Source organism: Thamnophis elegans, chromosome 10, assembly GCF_009769535.1.
Source record: "Thamnophis elegans isolate rThaEle1 chromosome 10, rThaEle1.pri, whole genome shotgun sequence".
NCBI lineage: Eukaryota > Metazoa > Chordata > Lepidosauria > Squamata > Colubridae > Thamnophis > Thamnophis elegans.
In genome coordinates, this window is record NC_045550.1 from 68,682,386 (window position 1) to 68,707,099 (window position 24,714).

At 45.9% G+C, this 24,714-nt stretch overlaps 1 protein-coding gene across 4 annotated transcripts in view; it reads right to left on the reverse strand.

Annotated features, from left to right (window-relative positions):
• LRCH3 (leucine rich repeats and calponin homology domain containing 3) overlaps nucleotides 1–24,714 on the reverse strand; it is a 104,686-nt gene that overhangs the window by 20,808 nt on the left and 59,164 nt on the right. For 2 of the 4 annotated variants that reach the window (XM_032225163.1, XM_032225166.1), the window contains exons 10-15: nucleotides 14,880–14,956; nucleotides 10,616–10,711; nucleotides 9,535–9,586; nucleotides 9,267–9,416; nucleotides 7,133–7,180; nucleotides 4,236–4,289 (exon numbers count right to left, since the gene is read on the reverse strand). In XM_032225163.1, coding sequence (XP_032081054.1) covers nucleotides 4,236–4,289; nucleotides 7,133–7,180; nucleotides 9,267–9,416; nucleotides 9,535–9,586; nucleotides 10,616–10,711; nucleotides 14,880–14,956 — 477 coding nt within the window. The remainder of the gene's footprint in view (nucleotides 1–4,235; nucleotides 4,290–7,132; nucleotides 7,181–9,266; nucleotides 9,417–9,534; nucleotides 9,587–10,615; nucleotides 10,712–14,879; nucleotides 14,957–24,714) is intronic. The other 2 variants (XM_032225165.1, XM_032225164.1) reach the window with 2 other exon arrangements.

Genomic DNA, 24,714 nt, shown 5'->3' on the forward strand with positions numbered 1-24,714 from the left:
AGCATTCACAACTTCTGGAGGCAATTTGTTCCACTGATTAATTGTTCTGGAAATTTCTCCTTAGTTCTGAGTTGACAGTTAGAACAATTAATCAATGTAACAACTTACTCCAGAAGTTGTGAATGCTCCAACGCTCAACAGTTGTTAAGAAGAACCATTTGTCTGTAGTGGTGTAGGGTTTCCTACCTAAGCAGGGGGTTGGAGTAGAAGACCTCCAAGGTCTCTTCCAACTCTGTTATTCTATTCTATTCTATTCTATTCTATTCTATTCCATCTCTATTCTATTCTTCATTCCAATATCCTATGCTATCCTCTATACTATTAACTCTGTCCTTCCCTAGTTGTGCAAAACTGCATTGCTGTAAATCTGCTGGGGACTAAGAGTTGGGTGTGTTAATTGCAGCTAAAAGGCACAAAGTGCTTCCAAAACAATAATTTTAGCCACCGCCATGAACCTACGACAACAGGCAACCAGAAAACCTGCCGCGAACCGTAAATTTGGAAGGAGGAGCCTAAACCCACAATTTCATTTCGCTGCATGCGACGGGCGGAGGCATGGTTTCGGGTTGCTGGCTGGACGGATCTGGTTTCAGGCAATTTCCTTACCCCAGAGCTAAAACCTTTGTTCGGGGCTGGGGAAACGTCTTGGCTGGCCAGGCACTGTGATGTAAGAGGGGAAGTGGAGAACAAAGCAGGGCCAGACAATGATCCATTATGCTGGGAGAGCCCTGCCACCCTCACCCCCGCCCACCCCCGTCCCCAGCACAAAAGTGCCAAGAGATGGAAAGCAATCCAAAAAGAAAGAGAGAAAAAACTGGTGCTGGAGAGAGCTGGCATTGCCAAGGCCCCATCGGTAGCAAAACGGTCTGCGCAACAAAAATCAAACGTTCGGTGGGGTGATTAAGGTGCTGGCTGAGTAACTAGGAGACGGTGAATTCTAGTCTTGCCTTAGGCATGAAAGCTGTCTGGAGGGGGGGGGCTTTGGGCCAATCGCCAGGAGACGATGAGTTCCAGTTCCACGTTGGGCAGGAAAGCCAACTGGACAATATTAGGTCAATCACCAGGAGGATATTTGGATTGGGCTTGGGATTTCTGTCCGCCAGTCGAGCCCTTCCAAAGGAGCCGGGAGAGGCAGAGAGGTTGATGCCCGAAGGTCTTCGTTGCAAAACGGAAGCGGTCCCAAACAAAAGCTGCCCTTCGCAATTGACCCGAGGGCAGTTTCGTCAATGCCGGGGCTGTTCAGGTGGTGCGCCAGATGTTTTGGGATTGCACCCAAGCTGCCTGGTACGGTGTACTTTTGCAGTCACTATTAATATGTGTGTGAGTGTGAGTGTCTGTGTATATATACATATACGTGCCTGTGTGCACGTGCATGTATTGTATGTCACACTGTCTGAGTTGGGGCAGCTGTATAAATAGGAAAAACAAAAGGAAGGAAGGAAGGAAGGAAGGAAGGAAGGAAGGAAGGAAGGAAGGAAGGACATGGGGAGGGGGAGGAAGGAAAAGACAAAGAAAGGGGAGGGAGGGAGGACATGGAGAAGGGAAGGAAGGAAAAGTTGAAGGAAGGAGAGGGAGGGCGGACTGAAGGATAATGGTAGAGGAAAGAAAGAAGGAAGGAAGGAAGGAAGGACATGGAGAAGGAAAGGATAGAAAAGATGAAGAAATGAGAGGGAGGGTGGACTGAAGGATAATGGTAGGTAGAGAAAGAAGGAAGGGAGGGAGGGAGGGAGGGAGGAAGGAAGGACATGGAGAAGGGAAGGAAGGAAGAAAAGTTGGAATGAGAGAAAGGGTGGACTGAAGGATAATGGTAGGTAGAGGAAGAAGGAAGGAAGGACATGGAGAAGGGAAGGAAGGATAGAAAAGATGAAGAAATGAGAGGGAGGGAGGACATGGAGAAGGGAAGGAAGGAAAAGACCAAGGAAGGAGAGGGAGGGTGGACTGAAGGATAATGGTAGGTAGAGGAGGGAGGGAGGGAGGAAGGAAGGAAGGAAGGAAGGAGGAAGGACATGGGGAGGGGGAGGAAGGAAAAGACAAAGAAAGGGGAGGGAGGGAGGACATGGAGAAGGGAAGGAAGGAAGAAAAGTTGAAGGAAGAAGAGGAAGGGTGGGCTGAAGGATAATGGTAGGTAGAGGAGGGAGGGAGGGAGGGAGGAAGGAAGGAAGGAAGGTGGCAATGAGCTGTAACATATCTCGTTCCTTAATTCAGGGGTCTAGAGTGGATTGTGTGAGTCTTCTGGTGTTAACTGACCACTTTTCCTAACTATGATTAAGATTTAAAATGCAATCCAGCTTAATCAGGGCTAAGACTAAACCGGCATTCTGTCAACTGAAATTTGGAACCAGGCTCCAACCTCTTTCTACTTTTGCAAGGAAACAAATGCAGTGCTGTGTTGCAGCAACTGGGCCGGAGTGGATGATATTTAGACGGTTTCTTCCTTTCCAGGACGATATGAAGCATTCAGTGAAAAGGAGACAAAAACACAAACACAACACAAACACAACACAGAACGCATGCAAGGCATAAACATGCAGGAGCAAGCAGATTTCTAGGTCAAAGCAGCTGGGTTTCAGCAGCTAATGGGTAAGATCCCCAAGGATCTTTAGAGGAGGAAGGAAATAGCATAAAACATGGAAATAAGGGTTACATGAACATTGGACAATCTTAAAGATGGGAGCGATGACGTCAAGGGATTTAAACAAAGTGTTTAGTCTCCATTAGACAGAGCTGAGCACCCAAATTGGTGACAAACATTTATGACTGAAATGACTTTTACAAACACACCACACACAAAGCTTATCATGAAAACGGTTTTCGTGTCTTTGGAAGGTGACCTGGATAAACGTAGAAAGCCATGTTTCTCAACTTTGGCCACTTTAAGGTACGTGGAGTTCAACTGGCTGGGGAATTCTGGGAGTTGAACTCCCCACATCTTAAAGGGTCCAAAGTTGAGAAACACTAACAGGAGTATCACATTCAAGCACAACGCCCATCCAAATCTACCTTGCCATATCAAAATAATAGAAAGTTTTCCCACAATAATAGGAGGAGGATCCATTTACACTTTATTTCTGGGCCAATTTTTTTGCCAGAATAAATGAAATATATTGCACGTAGGACCGTTTTGTTATGCAAAATATTTTGAATGTGACACGAAAGTTGTTCCGCTGTTTTTATATTTGAACCGACTGTCCCGACCTTGACGGGAGGGTATCCCAATGAGATTTTCACCACTCTATAAAGTGTTTTTTTTTAATTTATTTATTAAATTTATACGCCGCCCATCTCACCGACAGAGCGACTCTAGGAGTTTTGGATTAAAAAAAAAAACCTTGTAGGGTGTTAGGAGCACCCATATTTCAAGCTCAAAAAAGTTTAGCATTTGGGAGGGAAATGTGTATTGTGATGAACTGGTTATCCACCAGTTGTCTCTGGGATGGGTAGAAATTCCAAGTTTATTGGATTGGCCCTTGTAAGTAAAGTTGCACAGTTGGTCCTCAACTTACACCTGTTCATTTAGTGAGCCTTTGCAGTTACAACGGCACTGAAAAAAGGGACTCATGGCTGTTTTTCACATTTATGACCGCTCCTGTAGCCCCAGGACGTGTCAAAAATGTAGAGGCGTGGCAACTGACTCCTATTTATAGCAATAGCAGTTAGACTTATATACCGCTTCCTAGGGCTTTCAGCCCTCTCTAAGCGGTTTACAGAGTCAGCATATCGCCCCCAACAACAATCCGGGTCCTCATTTTACCCACCTCGGAAGGATGGAAGGCTGAGTCAACCTTGAGCCGGTGAGATTAGAACCGCTGAACTGCAGAACTGCAGTCAGCTGAAGTAGCCTGCAGTGCTGCATTTAACCACTGCGCCACCTCGGCTCTGACTCTTATGACGGTTGCACTGTCTCGGGATCATTTAATTCATCATTTGTGACCTTCTGACCAGCAAAATCAATGGGGGAAGCCAGCTTCCTTTAATGACCGCATGATTCACTTAACAACCCCAGCGATTCACTTCACACAATGGCCCCCCAACCTTTTGGGTACCGGGAACCGGTTCCATGGAGTTACGGTTTGCCAGGATGATGTGATTTAGGAAAAACGAGGGGTAGCCATGTTTTATGCTATTTGGGGGGTTGCGCTGATGAACGGCCTCGGCTGGCATGCTAACTCTGATCTCGGATGCACACACAAACACACACACACAAAAACGCAGGCTACGGCGTGCAGGATTCTTACCACCAGCAAGGCACTATCGTCAGTGTGCTGAGACCTTCTGGACGGAAAGGGGCACTGGGAATGCGGGAGAGATGTCCGTGTCAGTGACAGAGAAACACAAAACAACACCGTAGGCAGACAAGCACAGACGCCTGGAATTAACAAGGCTTTTTATGGGGAAGGAAGCGGCACAGAAGCGGAGTATGAATGAAAACCTGGCTTGGGGGAGGAGGAAGGGGGGGGACACCCCGTTAGCTCTTTCACAAATTCTCAGCCTTTCGCCCACCTGCAATGGATTCCGGAGCTGCGGCTGCCCCCCAAATGGAGCACGATTCCAAATGCCAAACTTTTCCGACAAGGAAGGCAATAGAGCTGGAAGGGGCCTTGGGGGTCTTCTAGTCCAGCCCCCTGCTCAAGCAGAAGGCCCTATGCCCTTTCAGACAAGTGGCTGTCCAGTCTCTTCTTAAAAGCCTCCAGTGCTGGAGGAGCACCCACAACTTCTGGAGGCAAGTTGTCCCACTGGTTAATTGTCCTCACTTGTTAGGAAGTTTCTCCTTAATTATAGATTGCTTCTCTCCTTGGTTAGTTTCCACCCATTGCTTCTTGTCCTGCCTTCTGGTGCTTTGAGAATAGCTTGACTCCCTCTTCTTTGTGGCAGCCCCTCCAATATTGGAAGATGCTATTATGTCCCCTCCCTAGTCCTTCTTTTCTCCAGACTAGACAAACGCAAATCCTGCAGCCGTTCTTAGTATGTTTTAGTCTCCAGGCCTTTAATCATCTGAGTTGCTCTTCTCTGCACTTTTTGCAAAGCCTCAACATAATATTTAGAAAGGCACACAAAAATAATAATAGCAGAGTTCCAATATCTCAGGGGCTGCCACAAAGAAGAGGCAGTCAAGCTATTCTCCAAGGCACCAGAGGGCAGGACAAGAAGCAATGGGTGGAAACTAATCAAGGAGAGAAGCAGCTTAGAACTAAGGAGAAATTTCCTGACAGAACAATTAATCAGTGGAACAGAAATCGTGAACGCCCCAACGCTGGAAGTCTTTAAGGCAGTGTTTCTCAACCTTGGCAACTTGAAGATGTCTGGACTTCAACTCCCAGAATTCCCCAGCCAGCATTCGCTTTAAGGAGATGTTGGATGGCCATTTGTCTGACACAATATAGGGTTTCCTGCCTAGGCAGCGGGTTGGACTAGAAGACCTCCAAGGTCCCTTCCAACTCGGCTACTGTATTATTGTAAGACACAGAGAGAGTTTGGGAGGCACTGAAACAACCACGAAAGAGAAAACAAGACTGAAACCAGACTGGAAAGTTTTATAAGGGTGAAGGATTTGATCTGCCACCCCGCATTATCAAAATTACTTTCCATTAGTAAAATAAATTAAAAAAAACCCACAATGTCCAACCGGCGTAGAAAAACGTGCTGCAGGGGAAGAGCCAATGGCAAATGGGGCATGAGGGCCAACTGGTCTCAGCCTTGAGTGCTTGCGAGGTTTCAAGCGTACCGTGGCTTGCAAAATTCAGAGGAGAGCACATGCTTGTGAAGCAGGTGTGTGTCCCGAAGCGAGTGCGTGTGCCAGGGAAGGAGCAACACCGCCAAGCAAGACCCGGGCTTTTCACAATCGCAGCAAAAGAAGAGATTATTTGCAGCTCAGGGTTGAACTGTGGGGTCCTGGGGGCTCTCTGAGCTTGGTTGCTTTTTTGCAGACGTTTCGTTATCCAGCTATGTAACATCATCAGTGCTGGGAGGGGAGGGGTTGGGAGGGAGAGGGGTAGGAGGAGGGATCCTCGGTGTTCCGTGAGCTTGGTTGTTTTCTTGCAGACATTTCATGACTCAACTAAATATTATCATCAGTGCCGGAAGGGAGCAGGGCTTGGGAGGAGGAGGAGGAGGAGGAAGGAGGAGGCGAAGAAGGAAAAGAAGAGAAGAAGCAGAAAAAAAGAAGAAGCAGAAGAGGAGGAGGAGAAGTAGAAGGAGGAGGAGGTGGGGAAGAGGAAGAGGAAGAGGAAGAGGAAGAGGAAGAAGAAGAAGAAGAAGAAGAAGAAGAAGAAGAAGAAGAAGAAGAAGAAGAAGAAGAAGAAGAAGAAGAGGAGGAGGAGGAGAAGCAAAAGAGGAGGAGAGGAGAAGAAAAAGAAGAAGAGGCGGAGGAGGACTGTGGGGTTCCTTGGTGTTTTCTGAGCTTGGTCGTTTTCTTCCAGATATTTCATGACCCAACTAGATAATATCATCAGTGAAGAGAGCAGGGCTTGGGAGGAGGAGGAGGAGAAGAAGGGGAGGAGGAGGGGCTGAAGAGGAGGAGGAGGAGGAGATGGGGAAAGGAGAAGAGGAGGAGGAGGGCTGTGTGGTCCTTGGTGCTCTCTGAACCTGACTGTTTTCTTGCTGACATTTCACGACCAAAGTAGGTAACATCATCAGTGCCAGAAGGGAGTGATCCTTACTCCCTTCTAACACTGATTTTGTTGCCTAGCTGGATCGTGAAACGTCTTCATCAAACAATGTGAATGGGCCAGCCAGGGGGCGAGTGGCCAACCAGCCTAGATTTCAGGAGCGTTTCTTTTGAATGAAAAGACTGCAGAGTCCCAACGGAACAATCGCTGGCGTCTTCTCTTTACTGAGCCCGGTTTTATTATCCGCTCCAACTTTCCTTCTCTGTCCTTTCCAGGAAAGATTCAAAACCAAGGCAGGAGGAGGAGGGGGACAAGTCCCAACAAAAGGCAACCCTGTTAGATCAATTGCTGCATTTTCCTAATGACCCTTTTTGCTTTTCGGGCAGTTCCACTGGCACCATAGGGAGGGTGGGGGGCATTTCCCGGGAAACGGGCTTCTCGTCAGAGCCCTAAGGGGGCAAATCATCTGCCTAGGAAGCTTTTAGTCCAAGGAACGAAAAGGGCAACGGACGTTCATCCAGGCTTACCTCGTTCTCCAGGGTGTTTTGCTTCCGTGGACTGTGGGACGCCTTGAGCTTTGGAAAGAAGAAAAAAGAAATCGCTCAGCCGGAGGGTCAACCAAGGACAGGGTCAGAAACAGAGGTGGGTTCCTACCAGTTCTCACCTATTCAGTAGAACCGGTTCATCAAATCTACCGAACCGGTTAGAAGAGGTTCCACCAGTGGACCCGGAAAGCAGGCCACACCTACAGGAGAGGTTCCAAACCTTTTTGAAACCCACCACTGGTCCTTGGATATGATTATTCTACACTATCATGCTCCTATTTATAAAACTCAGTGCCTCTGTGAAAGGTAAGGATGACTACTGCGTTTGTGGTGCAATCAGAACATTGCGGGTGTTGAAGTTGTTTTAACGCAAACCAAAGATGCCTATTAAGAAACAAGTTTACATCCTATTCTTATGCATGCCAGTGCTGTGTGGGAGGTAATTTAAGGTGGTTCTGACAAGTGTCGTCGGCATCTTCATATCCGGTCACATGGGCAGCAAGCCACTCCCATCCGGTCACATGGGCAGCAAGCCACTCCCATCCGGTCACATGGGCGGCAAGCCACTCCCACAAAGGAGGCCACACCCACAGAGTAGGTTCAAACCCACCACTGGTCAGAAAGGAAGAGGGGGAGGATCAGAGGTGGGTTCCTACCAGTTCAGCTGAATAGATAGGAATTTGGCCGGACATGTGATTCCACTGGTTCTATCCTGGGTGCCACCATCTTTATTTTCTGTTCTGCACATGCGTAGATTTGATTTTGATTTGATTTTATTAACATTTATAGGCCGCCCTTTTCCCTGAGGGGACTCAGGGCGGCTTACATAAAATAGGGAGGGGGGGGGTACAAAACAATAAACATAAAACAATACATGAGAGTAAAATAGTACACAACATTCATTCATCATCCGGGTGGGGACAGATTGTGGTCTTTATCCCCAGGCCTGACGGGATAGCCAGGTCTTAAGGGCTGTGCGGAAGGTCTGGACGGTGGTGAGGGTACGAATCTCCACGGGGAGATCGTTCCAAAGGGTCGGAGCTACTACTGAAAAGGCTCTCCTCCGTGTGGTTGCCAGTCGACACTGACTGGCAGATGGAACTCGGAGGAGGCCTAATCTATGCGATCTTATTGGTCGCAAGGAGGTAATTGGCAGGAGGCGGTCTCTCAAGTACGCAGATCCACTACCATGAAGGGCTTTATGAGTGGTAAGTAGCACCTTGAAGCGCACCCGGAGATCGACAGGTAGCCAGCGCAGCTCGCGGAGGATAGGTGTTATGTGGGCGAACCGAGGTGCACCCAAGTAGAACTGTCTTCATTGAAAAAAATGTAATCCCCCCCCTTTTTTTAAATGGTGTGCGCATGCCAGTTGCAGAGATGGGCTGTTTTTCACAAAAAGGAGGCGTTTTTGCCCTCCCTGGCCCCCCAGGAGCACTCTGCAGGCTTCAGCAGGGCTGGCGGGAGGGAAAAATGCGTCAGTTTTCATGAAAAACAGCCCATTTTCCGCAAAAATGGAGGCGTTTTTGCTTTCCCCCAGCCCTGCTGAAGCCTGCAGAGTATTCCTGGAGGGTCAGGGGGGACAAAAAGCTGTTTTTTCTTACTGGATAGTTTGCAGGCACTCCCTTAGCTCTGGCGAGGCTGGAAGTCCCCCCCTCCGTCAAACCTTTTTGCCACCATTTCGGTGGGCGTGGCTTGGTGATGGGGTCATGGGACTGAGTGTGTGAGTGACATGAAGTTGGCCACACCCACTCAGTTACATGTCCTCCCATCTAGCCACCCCCACCGAAGGAGGGAGTGTGAAGATCTGTCCATGAATCTCAGAGACACCATGGCCAGTCTTTCCCTGCACACACTGCGTTTGTTTATTAAATATTCACATGGCAGCTTTCCAAGCTGGATAAGGTCTGTGGTCATAAATTCACCTTTGAAAGACTGTTCGCCAGACCTTTGCTGAAGGTGAATGAGAGGAATTCACATTCGCTTAATAAAAGGGGTTTTGTCGGGACCAGGAATCTGCTTCGTGCTTTTTGGGGAAGCCTCGGTCAGAACACTCTGGGCCGAGAGTCTTTCTTTTCTAGTTGGGACGGCGGACAGGTGGCTTCAAGAAGGTCCTTACTTTGACAAAATCAAGAACGGCTTCCTTCTGAATCTGTTTTGTCTTCCTCTTCTCCTCCTCATGGTGCAGGGCCGCCAGCTGCGCTTCCCTCCGCGTCCACTCCATGAAGGGCTCACGCCGTCTGGGTGGGTCAGCCTCTGCGGGAACGTTCTGCGGGTGGGGTGGGGGGGGATGGAGATACAGAGGGACAATGAGCTGAAAGAAAAACCACCAGCTGCGTCCTTCGGAAGTTGGCCACGTGTGTTCAATGTGTTCAAAGATTACTTACCTGATGGTGAGCATTGGACAGAGATCCATGGGCAGCAGACTCTCGGCAACTCCTGGAGGGAGAGAGGAATTTATGGGAGGCAGGGGAAACGTAGGGTGCTGTGACTGCACGTTGTGCCAGATGTTCCACAGACTGGAGCATTTATACTATGCTCGCAGGGATTTCAGCTTGCGCACTCCACTGAGCGTAGCGGTGAAGGTGCGGGTCTAGAAACCAGGAGACGCAGAATTCTAGTCCTGCCGTTATGCATGGAAGCCTGGGAGAATGACTGTGGGCCAACCAACAGGGGATACTGTGTTGTAATCCTGCCTTAGGCATGAAAGCCAAGTGGGTGACTTTGGGCCAATCACCAGGAGATGGAGAGTTCTAGTCCTGCCTTAGGCATGAAAGCCAGCTGGTGACTTTGGACCAATCACCAGGAGATGGAGAGTTCTAGTCCCGCCTAGAGGCATGAAAGCCGACTGGGTGACTCTGGGCCAACCAGCAGGGGATGATGAGTTCTAGTTCCACCTTAACCATAAAATACAGCTGGGTAACTTTGGGACAATCTCCCTCACTCAGCGCAAACTACCTCACAGGGTTATTGCTGGAGAAATAGGAAGAGGAAGGAACATTCCGTTTGTTGCCTTAACTTGTTTATAAAATAGTAAAAGGCAGGATAAAGAAAATCCAACGAATGAATGAAAAATAATTCACCGCACGCTACACATCACCGTGAAAGAAATTTGTCTGAAGAGTTAGCATCCAAAACGTGCTTTATTTGGGATGCCTGTCATTTACCCAACATTTATTTAATTTATTTGCATATTTGTCATGTTTATGGAGTGTATATTGAAGGTGGCGACCCTTTGAGAGCTGTTATGCAACAAAATTTCATTTCCATATATGCCGATTAGTGTACATTCAACGGGACAATAAAGTTATTCTAAGTTCTAAGTCTAATAGCTGAGCTCTGGGAAGGGTATAAAGTTATGGAAAGTATTTCTTTTCCTTCTTTAAATAAAACTTTCTCTCACGTGGTGATTTGTACTTTATTCAGCAAAGGATATTTCTCCCCCCCCCCCCCCTTTCGGGTCCTTACCTTTCTGACCGATCTATAAGGCTCCTTAATCCTTGCGGTCGTTCCCTATCTTGCATTAAATTCAGACTTTCGGGTCGTTTTAATTCCTCTGCATCTCTGCAAACACATAAATACAGCAAAGACGAGACGATGGGAAAATAGGAGTAGATAAAGTAAGTCCCATAAGACAGTGACACGATTCTCTTTTGTGATAAGCATTAGGAAGAGCGCAGAAACGGAGTGAGGGACAGTGAAGCCAAAGAAATTAAAGGTTTGAGAGATGACCAAAAGGAAATGGAGCTTTATCATTCCTTTCTATTGTGCTTTGGTCATATTTAGAATACAATAGCAGAGTTGGAAGGGACCTTGGAGGTCCTCTAGTCCAACCCCCTGCCTAGGCAGGAAACCCTATATTGTTTCAGACAAATGGCTATCCAACATCTTCTTAAAGACTTCCAGTGCTGGAGAATTCACAACTTCTGGAGGGAAGCTGTTCCACTGATTAATTGTTCTACCTGTCAGGAAAATCCTCCTTAGTTCTAGGTTGCTTCTCTCCTTGATTAGTTTCCACCCATTGCTTCTTGTTCTATCCTCAGGTGCCTTGGAGAATAGTTTGACTCCCTCTTCTTTGTGGCAACCCCTGAGATATTGGAAGACTGCTATCATGTCTTCCCTGGTCCTTCTTTTCATTCAACTAGATATCCCCAGTTCCTGCAACCGTTCTTCCTATGTTTTATCCTCCAGTCCCCTAATCCTCTTTCTTGCTCTTCTCTGCACTCTTTCTGGAGCCTCCACGTCTTTTTTACATCGAGGCGACCAACAAACAGTGTCTAAATTTTGATCACGTGACCATGGGGATGCTGCAACAGTTTTAAGTGTGAAAACTGTCACTTTTTCCAGTGCCGCTGTAACTTTGAACGGTCACTAAACAAATACTTGTGCGTGAAAAATGAGGAAACTTTTATCCGGGCATTGGTTGACCTGGTCTATTTTCACACTGATGCCCAAGGCAGATTGCTCCTGAAAAAGGCCCATCTTTGCATCCTGCATGTTCGCTTGTTCTAAATTAAGCATCTCAGATTCTGGGTCAGGCCTGTCCCCATTGTTACCATTTTTGGTTAGGCAATTAAAAACTTTTCAACCCCGCGGCTTCAATTCCTCCTGTGCTTTTCACAATCTCTGTTACATCTGGATCAGGTGCGGAGGACGGAATCCTCCCGAGTGTTCCATGCTCATCCAAAGGGAATAGGATATTAAATCACCCTCCGCTCTCTTCCAGCAAACTGAAGAAATCGCCACTTAACTAGGCCAGCTCTCCCCGTCTCGAATGCTGCTGGATAAGACTGGCGGTCACCATGGAAAGCTCCTCGCGCACTAAAAAGCTGGGAGCAATATTGCCATATATGGAGAATGAGGAAGGCATCCCTGTAGTAGCGGGGTGAGGAGCGTCGTTTGTTTCTGCCTGAAGAACAGACGCTTCTCCTAAGGTGGCCAGGTTGTGGCAGTCACATCTGTTGCGGGGAAAACGCTGCCCGTCTTTCAAACAGGCCGAAGCAAACCGCCATCGGCTTGGCCGGATGCATGGAGGGTGCCCGCGTCGTCTCCCCCCTTCTCCTTTTAGCAATAGCACTTAAGACATAGACCGCTCCGCTGAGCTTCGCGGCAAAGGGCCTCCAACCTTGGCAACTTTAAGACCTGTGGACTTCAACTACCCGAATTCCCCAGCCAGCAGAGCTGAAGTCTTCAAAGTTGCTAAAGTTGGAAGTCTCTGCTGTAAAGCCGAGACTCTAAGCGCTTTGCAGAGACAGCCTCTTTGCCCTCAACAATCTGGGTCCTCATTTAACCGACCTCGGAAAGATGGAAGGATGAGCCAACCTTGACCAGGTCACGATCGAACTCCTGGCTGTGGGCAGTCAGCCTGCAATGCTGTATTCTAACTGCTGTGTCATCTCGGGAGGGAGGAAAATAGTCCTTAGACTTATATCTTATAGTTAGAACAGTTCATCAGTGGAACAGAAGTTGCCTCCAGAAGTTGTGAATGCCCCAACACTGGAAGTCTTTAAGAAGATGTTGGATAGCCATTTGTCTGGAACGGTATAGGGTTTCCTGCCTAGGCAGGGGGTTGGACTAGAAGACCTCCAAGGTCCCTTCCAACTCTGCTACTGTATTGTATTGTATGTCTAGTTTAATGAAAAGAAGGACTAGGAGAGACATGATAGCAGTCTTCCAATATCTCAGGGGTTGCCACAAAGAAGAGGGAGTCAAACTATTCTCCAAAGCACCAGAGGGCAGGACAAGAAGCAATGGGTGGAAACTAATCAAGGAGAGAAGCAACTTAGAACTGAGGAGGAATTTCCTGACAGTTAGAACAATTAATCAGTGGAACAGAAATTGCTTCTAGAAGTTGTGAATGCTCCAACACTGGAAGTCTTTAAGAAGATGTTGGATAGCTATTTGTCTGAAATGGGTTTCCTGCCTAGGCAGGGTGTTGGACTAGAATACCTCCAAGGTCCCTTCCAACTCTGCTATTGTATTATATACCACTTTACAATGCTTTACAGCCTTCTCTAAGCGATTTGCAGAATCAGCCTCTTGCCCCCAACAATCTGGATCCTCATTTTACCCACCTCGGAAGGATGGGCAGCTGAGTCAACTTTGAACCGGTCAGGATCAACCTCCTGGTTGTGGGCAGTTTGGCTGCAATACTGCATTCTGACCACTGGGTCACCACCGAAGGGAGGGAGGGAAGGAGGGCAATAGCACTTAAAACATATACCGCTTACAGTTCATTCCAGCCCTCTCTAAGCGTTTTACAGAGTCAGCCTCTTGCCCCCAATAATCCGGGTCCTCATTTGACCGACCTCAGAAGGATGGAAGGCTGAGTCAATCTTGAACTGGTCAGGATCGAACTGCTGGCAGCGGGCAGAGTCAGCCTACAATACTGCATTCTCACCACTATTTCAGATTTAATAGGGTCATTTGGAACACGCCTTACATTAAAACGCTTTGTTTCTGTACATTTTAATCAGGCAAGGCTATGCTACTTTGGGGTAGGATCTGGATGGAAATGACCAATTAGGAGAAGGAGAAGAAAGAGAGGAGTCACCACTGGACAGAAGGGTAATGATGGACTGCGGGGTTGAGAGGAAATGCTGACACAATTGTCAAAGGATTTAAGGATTTAAGCGCCCAGGGGCATGTTTCTCAACTTTGCTCACTTAAAGATACGTGGACTTCAATTTCCAGAATTCCTCAAACTCGGGAATTCTGGGAGTTGAAGTCTACACATCTTTAAGTGGCCAAGCCTGAGAAATGCAGCCCCAGGGAGACAAACAGTGTATTTATCAGTTGATACAGCAGCGTGTCTCTATTCCTGGACAAGAAAGCCATCACTTCCACCCTGGTGACACCTCTATCATTAGGGCTGCCTTTATCCCTGCTCAGATAAGCAGAGCTGGTGGAGGAAAGAGGCCACGATAAGGCTGCTGTGTGCCCACAGCTGTTGAATTCTGTCGTTGCAAGAAGTGCTTATTTGTATCAGTGCGCTGCACTACAGTTGACTTTTTTTTTTTAGCAGTGCATGCTGTCAGGGGAATGGACTCCATGGCCCACAGAATGTAAAGAGTCTAAATAAATAGCCTCCTTTCACATGTGTTTTATATTTCTAACCCGATAACCAGTAAAAGTGGCTAGATGAGAGATGCCAAAGCACAAGGCAATGGGAACTTCACGATGAGTTTTATGATCAGTTGTTAAATTCTACTATATGACACCTGCATTCTGCTCCTGAATAACGCCAACTTGGGGGGTCTGTCTGTCTGTCTGTCTGTCTGTCTGTCTGTCTGTCTGTCTGTATCTATCTATCTATCTATCTATCTATCTATCTATCTATCTATCTATCTATCTATCTATCTATCATCTGTTTAATTTGCCGCCTTTATTATTTTCAGAAGTAACTCAAGGTGGAGAACACACATAATATCCCTTCTTCTATTTTCCCTATAATAAACCTCAGAGATATACCCAGTCAGCTTTCATGCCTAAGGCGGGACTAGAACTCACCGTCTCCTGGCAATTGGTCCAAAGTCACCCAGCCAGGTTTCATGTCTAAGGCGGGACTAGAACTCAAGGTGTCCTGGTTTCTAAGCCAGCTTCTTAACCCCTACACCAAAATGGCTCTTTTATATCTTTAAAAAAAATGTGAATTGGGACTTCTATGTTATACATTAAGTTTCAGCTCTCCCTCAAAGGTTCTTATAAACTATTATGAAATAAAAGTTCTCACCTGTTTTGATGGAGGTATTTTCTTGAATCTTCCGACCTAGGAAACTCTCGGCTGTTTGTAGGTTTTACAGGTGAACCCTTCATAAAACGAGACAAAAAATATAATACTACAATCAACATTTAAGAACATTTGCAAAGCCCCCACTGCCTCAAAAACTTAGACTCCCATGAAATCTTCCATTTTCGTCAGCCTCGACTGACCACGTTCAGTCTTTAAAAAAATATTTGAAGCAAACAAAAATGATCAGCAAGCAGAGAATGAATTCGGGTTGCTTCCTGTATATAGATCCCAACAAACACAGGTAGTCCTCAACTTATGATCAAAAATTTCCATTAAGCAAGACTGTTGGTTAAGTGAATCAGGCCTGATTTTACAACTTTTGGCACAGCTGATAAATGAATCACTGCAGTTGTCAGTCAACTGAATGGCACAATCATTAAATGCCTCCAACTCTCTCACCTTCCCCTGACTTTGCTTTTTGGAGATAGGCCGGGAAGGTCACAGTCTGCATTACTATGACTATTAGTCTTCTCATCGTTCCTATCCCCCATCTCCTCCCACTTATGACTGCAGGACTGTTCACTTTGTGGCTTTTATCCTTATAATTTATATTGATATTGATTGTTTCCTGATTGCTTATTGGTACCCTATGACTATCATTAAGTGCTGTACCTTGTGATTCCTCATGAATGTATCTTGTCTTTTTATGTCCACTGAGAACATCTGCACCAAAGACAAATTCCTTGCGTATCCAACCACACTTGGCCAATAAAGAATTCTATTCTATTCTATTCTATTCTTCTAATTCTATTCCTATTCTATCCTATCCTATCTATATTTGTACCCTATGACTACCATTAAGTGTTGTACCTTATGATTCTTGACGAATGTATCTTTACTTTTTATGTCCACTGAGAGCATCTGCACCAAAGACAAATTCCTTGTGTGTCCATTCACACTTGGCCAATAAAGAATTCTATTCCTATTCTATTCTATTTTATTCTATTCTATTCTTCTAATTCTATTCCTATTCTATCCTATCCTATCTATATTTGTACCCTATGACTACCATTAAGTGCTGTACCTTATGATTCTTGACGAATGTATCTTTACTTTTTATGTCCACTGAGAGCATCTGCACCAAAGACAAATTCCTTGTGTGTCCATTCACACTTGGCCAATAAAGAATTCTATTCCTATTCTATTCTATTTTATTCTATTCTATTCTTCTAATTCTATTCCTATTCTATCCTATCCTATCTATATTTGTACCCTATGACTACCATTAAGTGTTGTACCTTATGATTCTTGACGAATGTATCTTTACTTTTTATGTCCACTGAGAGCATCTGCACCAAAGACAAATTCCTTGTGTCTCCAATCACACTTGGCCAATAAAGAATTCTATGTTCTAAACTGGTGATCACGTGACTCAGGAAGAGTTAGAAGTGTGAGAACTGGTTGTATTTCATTTTTTTTTCAGTGCCGTTGGAACTAAAGGAATTGCTTGTAAGTCAAGGACTAGCTGTGTTCGTTTACAAATAGCCACTTGCCCTGGCCACAAACAACACTCACCAATTGCCTTAAGGTGGGGACATAAATGTACAGATACCAACTACGAATATGATTTAAGGCATTCTGGACTTAGAAACGCTTCCAACAGTAGTGAACCTCTTATATAGGTAGTCCTCGACTTACAACAGTTTGTTTAGTGACTGTTCAAAGTCACAACAGCGCTGAAAAAAGCGACTTATGCTTTTTTCACACTTACGGCCATTGGCGCTCTCTGAGCTTGGCTTGTTTCTTGCAGGCTTTTCATGACCCTAGTAGGGAACGTCATCAGTGCTAGAAGGGAGTAGGGTTTGCAAAGAGGAGGAGGAGGAGGAGGTCCTGCCATTCTGTTGGAGGGGGAGGAGGAAGGGACGGCTTGCTGGGACTCTTTGTGTGCTTTTGCGCCTGGGAATTAGGCAAGGGGGGGGGCATTGTCTTCCGAGACACAGCAGACACCTAGCCAGTACCAAGGCTGTTGTGTCCTGAGAATGAACCATTATCTGCCTGGCAACTCGGAGTTCTCAAAACAACGTTGCGGCATCACATTGGCTGCCGGTGGACAGTTGGGGGGGGGGGGGGGTTTAGGTTTGGGGAAACGGAAGAATTGTTTTGTCCTTTGCTTTTTCAGATTTCGCCTGACTTTACTGTAACCACACAGTAAAAGTTGTTTTGATTCAACTCAATGGAGTCAAAGTCTTGCTTTCCAGAGGGGCTAGTTGGGATAGGGAGGAGGAGGAGGAGGAAGAAGAGGAGGAGGAAGAGGAAGAGGCGGGGGAAGAGGAGAAGGAGGAAGAAGAGGAAGAGGCGGGGAAGAGGAGAAGGAGGAAGAGTAGAAGGAAGAGGAGGAAGAAGAGAAGGAAGAAGAAGAGAAGGAAGAGGAGGAGGAGGAAGAAGAGGAGGAGAATACTTCTGGCTGGCCCCAGAGTGGGGAGGGAATGGAGATTTTGCAGTATCCTTCCCCTGCCACGCCCACCAAGTCATGCCCACAGGACCGGTAGTAAAAAAAACCTGAATTTCGCCACTGAAGGAATCCATTATTTTTCAATCATAGCAAGCAACGACGGACATTAAAATACAAATCCGTGCAGTGGACCTGTTAGCTGGACCAAGTTTAGTCCTGCTCTGTGTAGGCGCTGAAATCTCCCTTGGCATCTTCAGTTCGGAATTAAAATAAGCTCTGTAAGATGATCCTAACATGGATTTGTTTATACCCAAGGAGAAAAAGTTTTTCCTCCTGTTGCAGCTGCTCCTACGAGCTAGGATTTCTCTCAGCGAGAGAGTTGGGATTGCAAATGGCCGGCCCTCAGGCAGTCCTTGACTTACGATCACAATTGAGCCCCGAATTTGCCAGTTGGCACAATTGAAACCTGGGTTTTGCCCCCTTTTACGACCTTTCCTGCGTGACACGGTTGTTGAGTGGCTTCCCCACCGATTTGGTTCGTCAGAAGGTCAAGAAAGGAGGATGATGTGAACCCAGGACACTGCAGCCGTCATCAGTGTGAGTCAGTGGCCAAGCGTCTGAATTCTGATCACGTGACCACCGAGATGCGGCAGCGGTCGTTAAGGGTGAAAAACGATTGGTTTTTCAGTGCCACTGTGACTTGGAACAGTCATTAAATGGATGGTCGCAAGTCAAGGGCCACCGGTGGATTGAATTCCACGGGTGGCCAACTCATTTGCAATTATCCCGTTCACTATTTAATGAAGAACTCCTGTTCTTTTGCTGACTACCTTTGATTTATTTTTCCCCCAAAAAAAGGAAATTTATATTTTTAATAGTCTGTGGTGGGCTCCAGAACTGGGTGTGCTTCCTTGAGGCTAAGTGCTATTGCTATTCCTTCCTTCCTTTCCTTTCCTTTTCCTCCCTTCCTTTCCTTTTCCTTCCTTCCTTCCTTCCTTCCTTCCCTTTTCCTTCCTATTCATCAACTGGTTTACCAAGGTAATACAGATAGTCCTCAACATACAACAGTTCATTTAGTGACTGTCTGAAGTTACGAGGACACTGGAATAAGGGACTTTTCACCGTTTTTCACAGGGAAGAGCGTTGTAGCAAAATTAGGAAATTGGGCAACTGACTCATATTTATGACCATCAGACCCCCTTTTGTGACTTTCTGACAAGCAAAGTCGATGGAGAAGCCGGATTCACTTAGCAATCGTGTTGCTAAACTTTACAGCGGCAGTGATTCACTTAACAACTGTGGCAAGAAAAGTCGTAAAATGGGGCAAAACTCACTTAACAATGTAAACGTTGGGTTCAATTGTGATCATACGCCGAGGATTACTTGTAGAGGGTCAGAAGAATTCTGAGCTATTGCAATTTCAAGAATGGAAATTTACTGGAAATATAAAAGGTCTTTTTGGCCATTTCTACACAAGCAGTAGAGCTAGTCCTCGAATTACAACAGTTCAGTTAATTACCGTTCAAAGCTATGACGGCACTGAAAAAAAGGCACAATTAACCATTGTTCACACTTACAGCACCCCCATGGTCACGCAATCTTCATCTGGATCCTTGACAACTGACTCACATTTATGACGGTAGCAGTGTCTTGGGGGGGGGAGCTTTCAACAAGCAATGCTCATGAGAAAACCTGATTCACTTAATGACTGTGTGACTAACTTAACAACCGTCGTGATTCGCTTCACAAAGGCTGCAAGAAAAGTCGTAAAACGGGGCAAAACTCACAACGAATATCTCACTTAGCAACAGAAAATTTGGGCTCGATTGTGGTCAGTAAGTCGAGGACTAGCTGTAATTAAGTTGGGCAACAGACACGGGGATATTATCCCAGAGTGAACAGAAGGCTGCTCTGTGTGTGTGTGTGTGTGTGTGTGTGTGTGTGTGTGTGTGTGTGTGTGTGTGTGTAGAGGCCATCCTGCTTAACCAAAAGATCATCTGAGCAATTAAAGAACAGCAAATCTCATTACCGCTTAACATTGAATGAATAATGAAGGCTGTGTTTGATCCGGAGTGCATGATGGGATATAAAGTGAAAGATTTGCAGGGATCCCAGAAGGGAAGAAAGGAATGTTTGCCCCAAGGGACTTCCCCCACCCCCTTTTTTTAAGCACAGCTACATACTGTTGGGTGACAAAGAGAAAAATGTGGACACAGGACACGCCAACCCAGAGCAGAAGATACCGCCTGCCTCTAACAGACATGTGCATGCAGGCCTCTTGCCGTGTTCGCTGCAGATCGGAGCCAGGGAGGGGAGCAAGTGTGTTACAATGACATTGCCTTAATTTGATTTTAGGCTTATGAAGAGCCCTTTCATCTCCCAGCCTCCAGCCATTCACAGGAGGAGAGAGATTCTGCCTGGTCAGCCAAAACCAACCGTTGAGTCTTTCACATTAATTTAGAGCAGGGGGGTCTCCAAACTGCGGCCACTTTAAGCCTTGTGGACTTCAACTCCCAGAATTCCTCATCCAGTTGGGATGAGGAATTCTGGGAGTTGAAGTCCACAAGGCTTAAAGTGGCCGAGGTTTGGAGACCCCTGATTTGGAGGGCAACTTAGACACGTAGAATAACTTTATTGTCACTTTGAATGTGTTGTTTCTCTCTGTCATATAATAGATGTGAGTACATGCATAATTTTTTATTTATTTATTTATTATATGCAGCGTATATCGGAGGTGGTGACCCTTTGACAGCTGGATGCAACGAAATTTCATTTCAATATATGCCAATTAGTATACATTCAAAGTGACAATAAAGTTTATTACTGGTTTATTTTTTTATTCACATTTTTTTTCTTGTGTTTTGTCTTGCACTCCCTTTCTATTAATTGTAAGCCGCCCTGAGTCCCCTCAGGGAAAAGGGCGGCCTATAAATGTTAAATAAATGAAATGAAATGAAAGTTATTCTAAGTATCTAATTAGGGACCCAGTGGCTCAGTGGCTAAGACACTGAGCTTGTTGATCAGAAAGGTCGGCAGTTCGTCGGCTCGAATCCCTAGCGCCACGTTAACAGAGTGAGCTCCCATGACTTGTCCCAGCTTCTGCCAACCTAGCAGTTCGAAAGCACGTAGTCTTCAAGTTGTGACTGCAACTGAGACCAAAACTTCTGCTGCTAAGTGAAACATTTGTTAAGGGAGTGTACTCGATGTCACGACTTATCTTGCCATGTTAAGTGAATCGTTGCAGTTGTTAAATGAGTGACCCAGTTGTGAAGTGAATTTCGCTTCCCCCATGGACTTGCTTGTTAGAAGTTCGCAAAAGGGGATCACGTAACCCCAGGATACTGCGACCGTCGTAAATACGGATCAGTTGCCAAGTATCCGAATTTTGATCATGGGACCATGGGGATGCTTGCAAGGGTCGTTAAGTGTGGAAAACAATCTTAAATCATTTTATTCATTGCCATTGTAAGTTTGAACAGTCTCTAAATCATCTTCAAGTTGCCAAGGTTGAGAAACACTGCACTAAATGGTTGGTAGGCGGTATATGCCCCTCCCTTCCCTGTGAAAAAAGGTATATGAATATAAATTTTCTGGTCTGCATAGCTGCAACTGGGTCAGCATAATTTGGGGGTTTATATATAATCTTATATATTTAGCTAGTGCCAAAAGATTATGCTGACCCAATTGCACGCATGAACACCAAACACTGAACATTTTCAGCAGCTTTGAGAGCTTAACTATATCTGTGAAAAGCAGAAGTAGAGCATTCATGTTGGCGTCAGTGGCTTGACGCAGCTGAGCAGTAGCTAATAATTCAAGGCGGTAACATAACCTTATACTCTTCCTATTTTCACCATCACAACAACCCTGCGAGGTGGGTTGGGATGAAAGAGAGGGACGGGCCCAAAGCCACCCATCTGGCTTTCAGGCCTAAGGTGGGGCTAGAACTCACAGTCACCTGGTGATCGGCACAAAGTCACCCAGCCAGCTTATTGCCTAAGGCAGTGTTTCTCAACCTTGGCCACTTGAAGATGTCTGGATTTCAAGTCCCAGAATTCCCCAGCCAGCGTTCGCTGGCTGGGGAATTCTGGGACTTGAAGTCCAGACATCTTCAAGTGGCCAAGGTTGAGAAACACTGGCTTAAGGTGAAGAAGCGTCCCTCCTTCCGAAATGAGATGGAAACCACCATGTATCGTGGTTAAGCCTTTCCAGCATGGCTGAGTGACCAAAACTCCGTCCACTTCCTTAGTCAAACCTAGCTAATGTTTTAACCTTTCATTGCAAGGCCATTAATAGAAGGTTTAAATTTGGGTCTGCATTTCATTAGATTAGCACACAAGAGAGGGCCATCTTTTTAGCCTTTTCTTCCCGTAAAAACTAGCAAAGGAGCTGGAGAACGAGGACAGGAAACACTGCAACCACTGTCGCCTTCCCAGGCCAAGGCCCTCAGGCCAATAACCAACCGATAAAACCGTCTTTTGTTCCAATTTACGTCCTAAGAATAAACTCCATCGCTGATTGAATGCCTCTTGTTTCTCGGGAAGAAAAGGCAGCAGCGTTTAGAAGGACGCCTTTTATTACAGCTTTCCCTTGGCCTTCGGAAGTCCCCGGGGGCACTGTGGGGAGGGGGAGGCATGTGACCCACGACTGAAACCTCTTCCAAAGTTTTTCTACAGGTAGTCGTCAACGGCTGACACCCAGTGATCGTACAAAGTTATGATGGACCCTTCGAGAAGGACGTAAAATCGGCCCGTCGCACTATGAAACGCCAGTTTAGTCTAGCAGTTAAGGCTAGAAACTGGGAGATGGCGAATTCAAGTCCTGCCTCATCTTGTCAATCATCTGGATAACTTTGGACCAATCACCAGGAGACGGTGAGTTCTAGTCCCGCCTTAGGCTTGAAGGCCGTCCTGGTAACTTTGGACCGATCACCAGGAGACGGTGAGTTCTAGTCCCACCTTAGGCTTGAAGGCCGTCCTGGTGACTTTGGACCGATCACCAGGAGATGGTGAGTTCTAGTCCTGTCTTAAGCACAAAAGCCAGCTGGTGACTTTAGGCCAGTCCCTCTTTCCCAGTCCAAGCCACTGCACAAGACTGAGGTTATGGGAAAAACAGGGGAAGTTTTAGATAAGCTCGCCGCCTTGAATTATTTGTAAATAATTAAATAATTGAACCCCCTTAGGGGCCATCACGAGTTAGAACCATAATGGGTGGGAGCCGAGGTGGCGCAGTGGTTAAATGCAGCACTGCAGACTACTTCAGCTGACTGCAGTTCTGCAGTTCGGCTGTTCAAATCTCACCGGCTCAAAGGTTGACTCAGCCTTCCATCCTTCCGAGGTGGGTAAAATGAGGACCCAGACTGTGGGGGCAATATATGCTGACTCTGTAAACCGCTTAGGGAGGGCTGAAAGCCCTAGGAAGCGGTATGTAAGTCTAACTGCTATTGTTCCACTGTAGTTGTAACTCAAGGCCTGCCTGCATCCTATGATCTCTGAACCTTAACAGAGCTACCCCCGATCTATTTTAAAAGGACACATACTTTCATTTTCTTTTACAGTAACAACAAATTTCCATCTAAGAAAACAGACAATTTTTCTATTTGAGGAATGTGGAAGCTGCCTCATCTAGGAAAACCTTGGGAATCTTCTCCACCCCCCACCCCCCGCCAAGGCAAGGCATTCCCTCCCTCCTGCCTTTTAATTAACTTTTAATCTGGGATTTTAACTATCCTTGCCCCTTTTTTCAAGTTTTCGTTCGTTTTCCCTTTTAACATTTCATTGGACCGATTTACAAATACACGCAGTCCTCGACTTACAACAGTTCATTTAGTGACTGTTTGAAGTTACGATGGCATTGACCAAAAGGGACTTAGGATCATTTTTCAGTTGTCCTTCGGCGGCGCCATCTTGATTTTCGGTTCTGCGCATGCGCAGAACAATTTTCCTTGCAGAAATTTATTTTTTTCATTTTTTAACATTTTGCACACGTGCAGACCTATTTATGAGAAGATATGCACGCGTGCCCCGAACCAACAGTAATGCCGGCAGCAACCCACATCCCTGAACTGCAGTGATGAACAGATGTGTTGAGAAAAGTCGTAAAATGGGGCAAAACTCACTGAACAAATTTCTCATTTAATAACATTCATTCTGGGCTCACTTGTGGTTGTTGAGGACAAGGTGTAGAGGAGAGGAGAATCGGAGAGGGTTTCAAAATGTGATCAATCCAAAAATTGAAATACCAAAAGGCTGGGCTGCAGATCTCAGCCTCCTTATTTTTTTCCCGGCTGCCTTATTAAGGCAACCATTAATTTGATATGCCAAACATTATTCAAATAATAGAATTGTTCCGCAGCACACCCACACAATGTGTACAGTTTTGCCTATACTCATTCTGAGAGGCATTTCATAATGAGGAGCACAATGGAGAGGACTGTTAACTCTCCGAAATATGCATCTGTTTCCTTTGCTGGCTTTTAACCACGACTGAAGCTGCCCAATATCATCTGCTTTCAAATAAAAATCTGATATTAATAATAATTACATAATATTAAATATTATCCAAGATAAGCACTGTAGCGTGCTGTTATGCCGCGAAAGCTCAAGATAACTCAAAGATAAAACCACAAGGACATACAACCTTTTCTCTGAAAACGAAAGGCTGTGTTATGTGTCCTTGACTTACAACCATTCATTTAGTGGCCATTTGAAGTTATGACGCTACTGAAAAAAGCAACTTATGACCGTTTTTCACACCTATGACTTGCAGCATCTCCATGGTCACGTGATGAAAATTCAGACGCTTGGCAACTGACTCATATTTATGACGATTGCAGTATCCCTGGGTCACATGACCCCCTTTTGTGACCTTCCAACCGGCAAAGTCCATGGGGAAGGGAGATTCACTTAACAACCAAGCCATAACTTAACAACTGCCGTGATTCACTTAACAGCCATTGCAAGAAAGATCATAAAATGGGACAAAACTCCCTTCAAGACTGTCTCGTTGAGCAGCAGAAATTCTGTTTGCTCAATTGTGTTGATTCACTTTGTAAAAGATTAGCTGTCAGCCCTGCGGCCATTTTTCCTTTTGGATCTTTGGCCTGCCACACTTTCCGTTATTCTGCTATGCCTTTTCTATGGTGGGAAAATGGGATTGTACTGAGTTAGATGCTATGTAGCCATAACAACATTCTTTCTAGAAAACCAAGGTCATCCTTTGTCTTTGCACCTCTGCACCTGGCCGGAACTGGATGGGTGGAAGCTGCCAGCATGGCAGTGGGAGATTGGACCATATGATGGGCTTGTGGGTGTGGGGGCAACTTTCAACTAGGTGGGGAAAACAGGGAAGCTTTCAGATTCGGGTTTTCCCAGATGTGCCAAC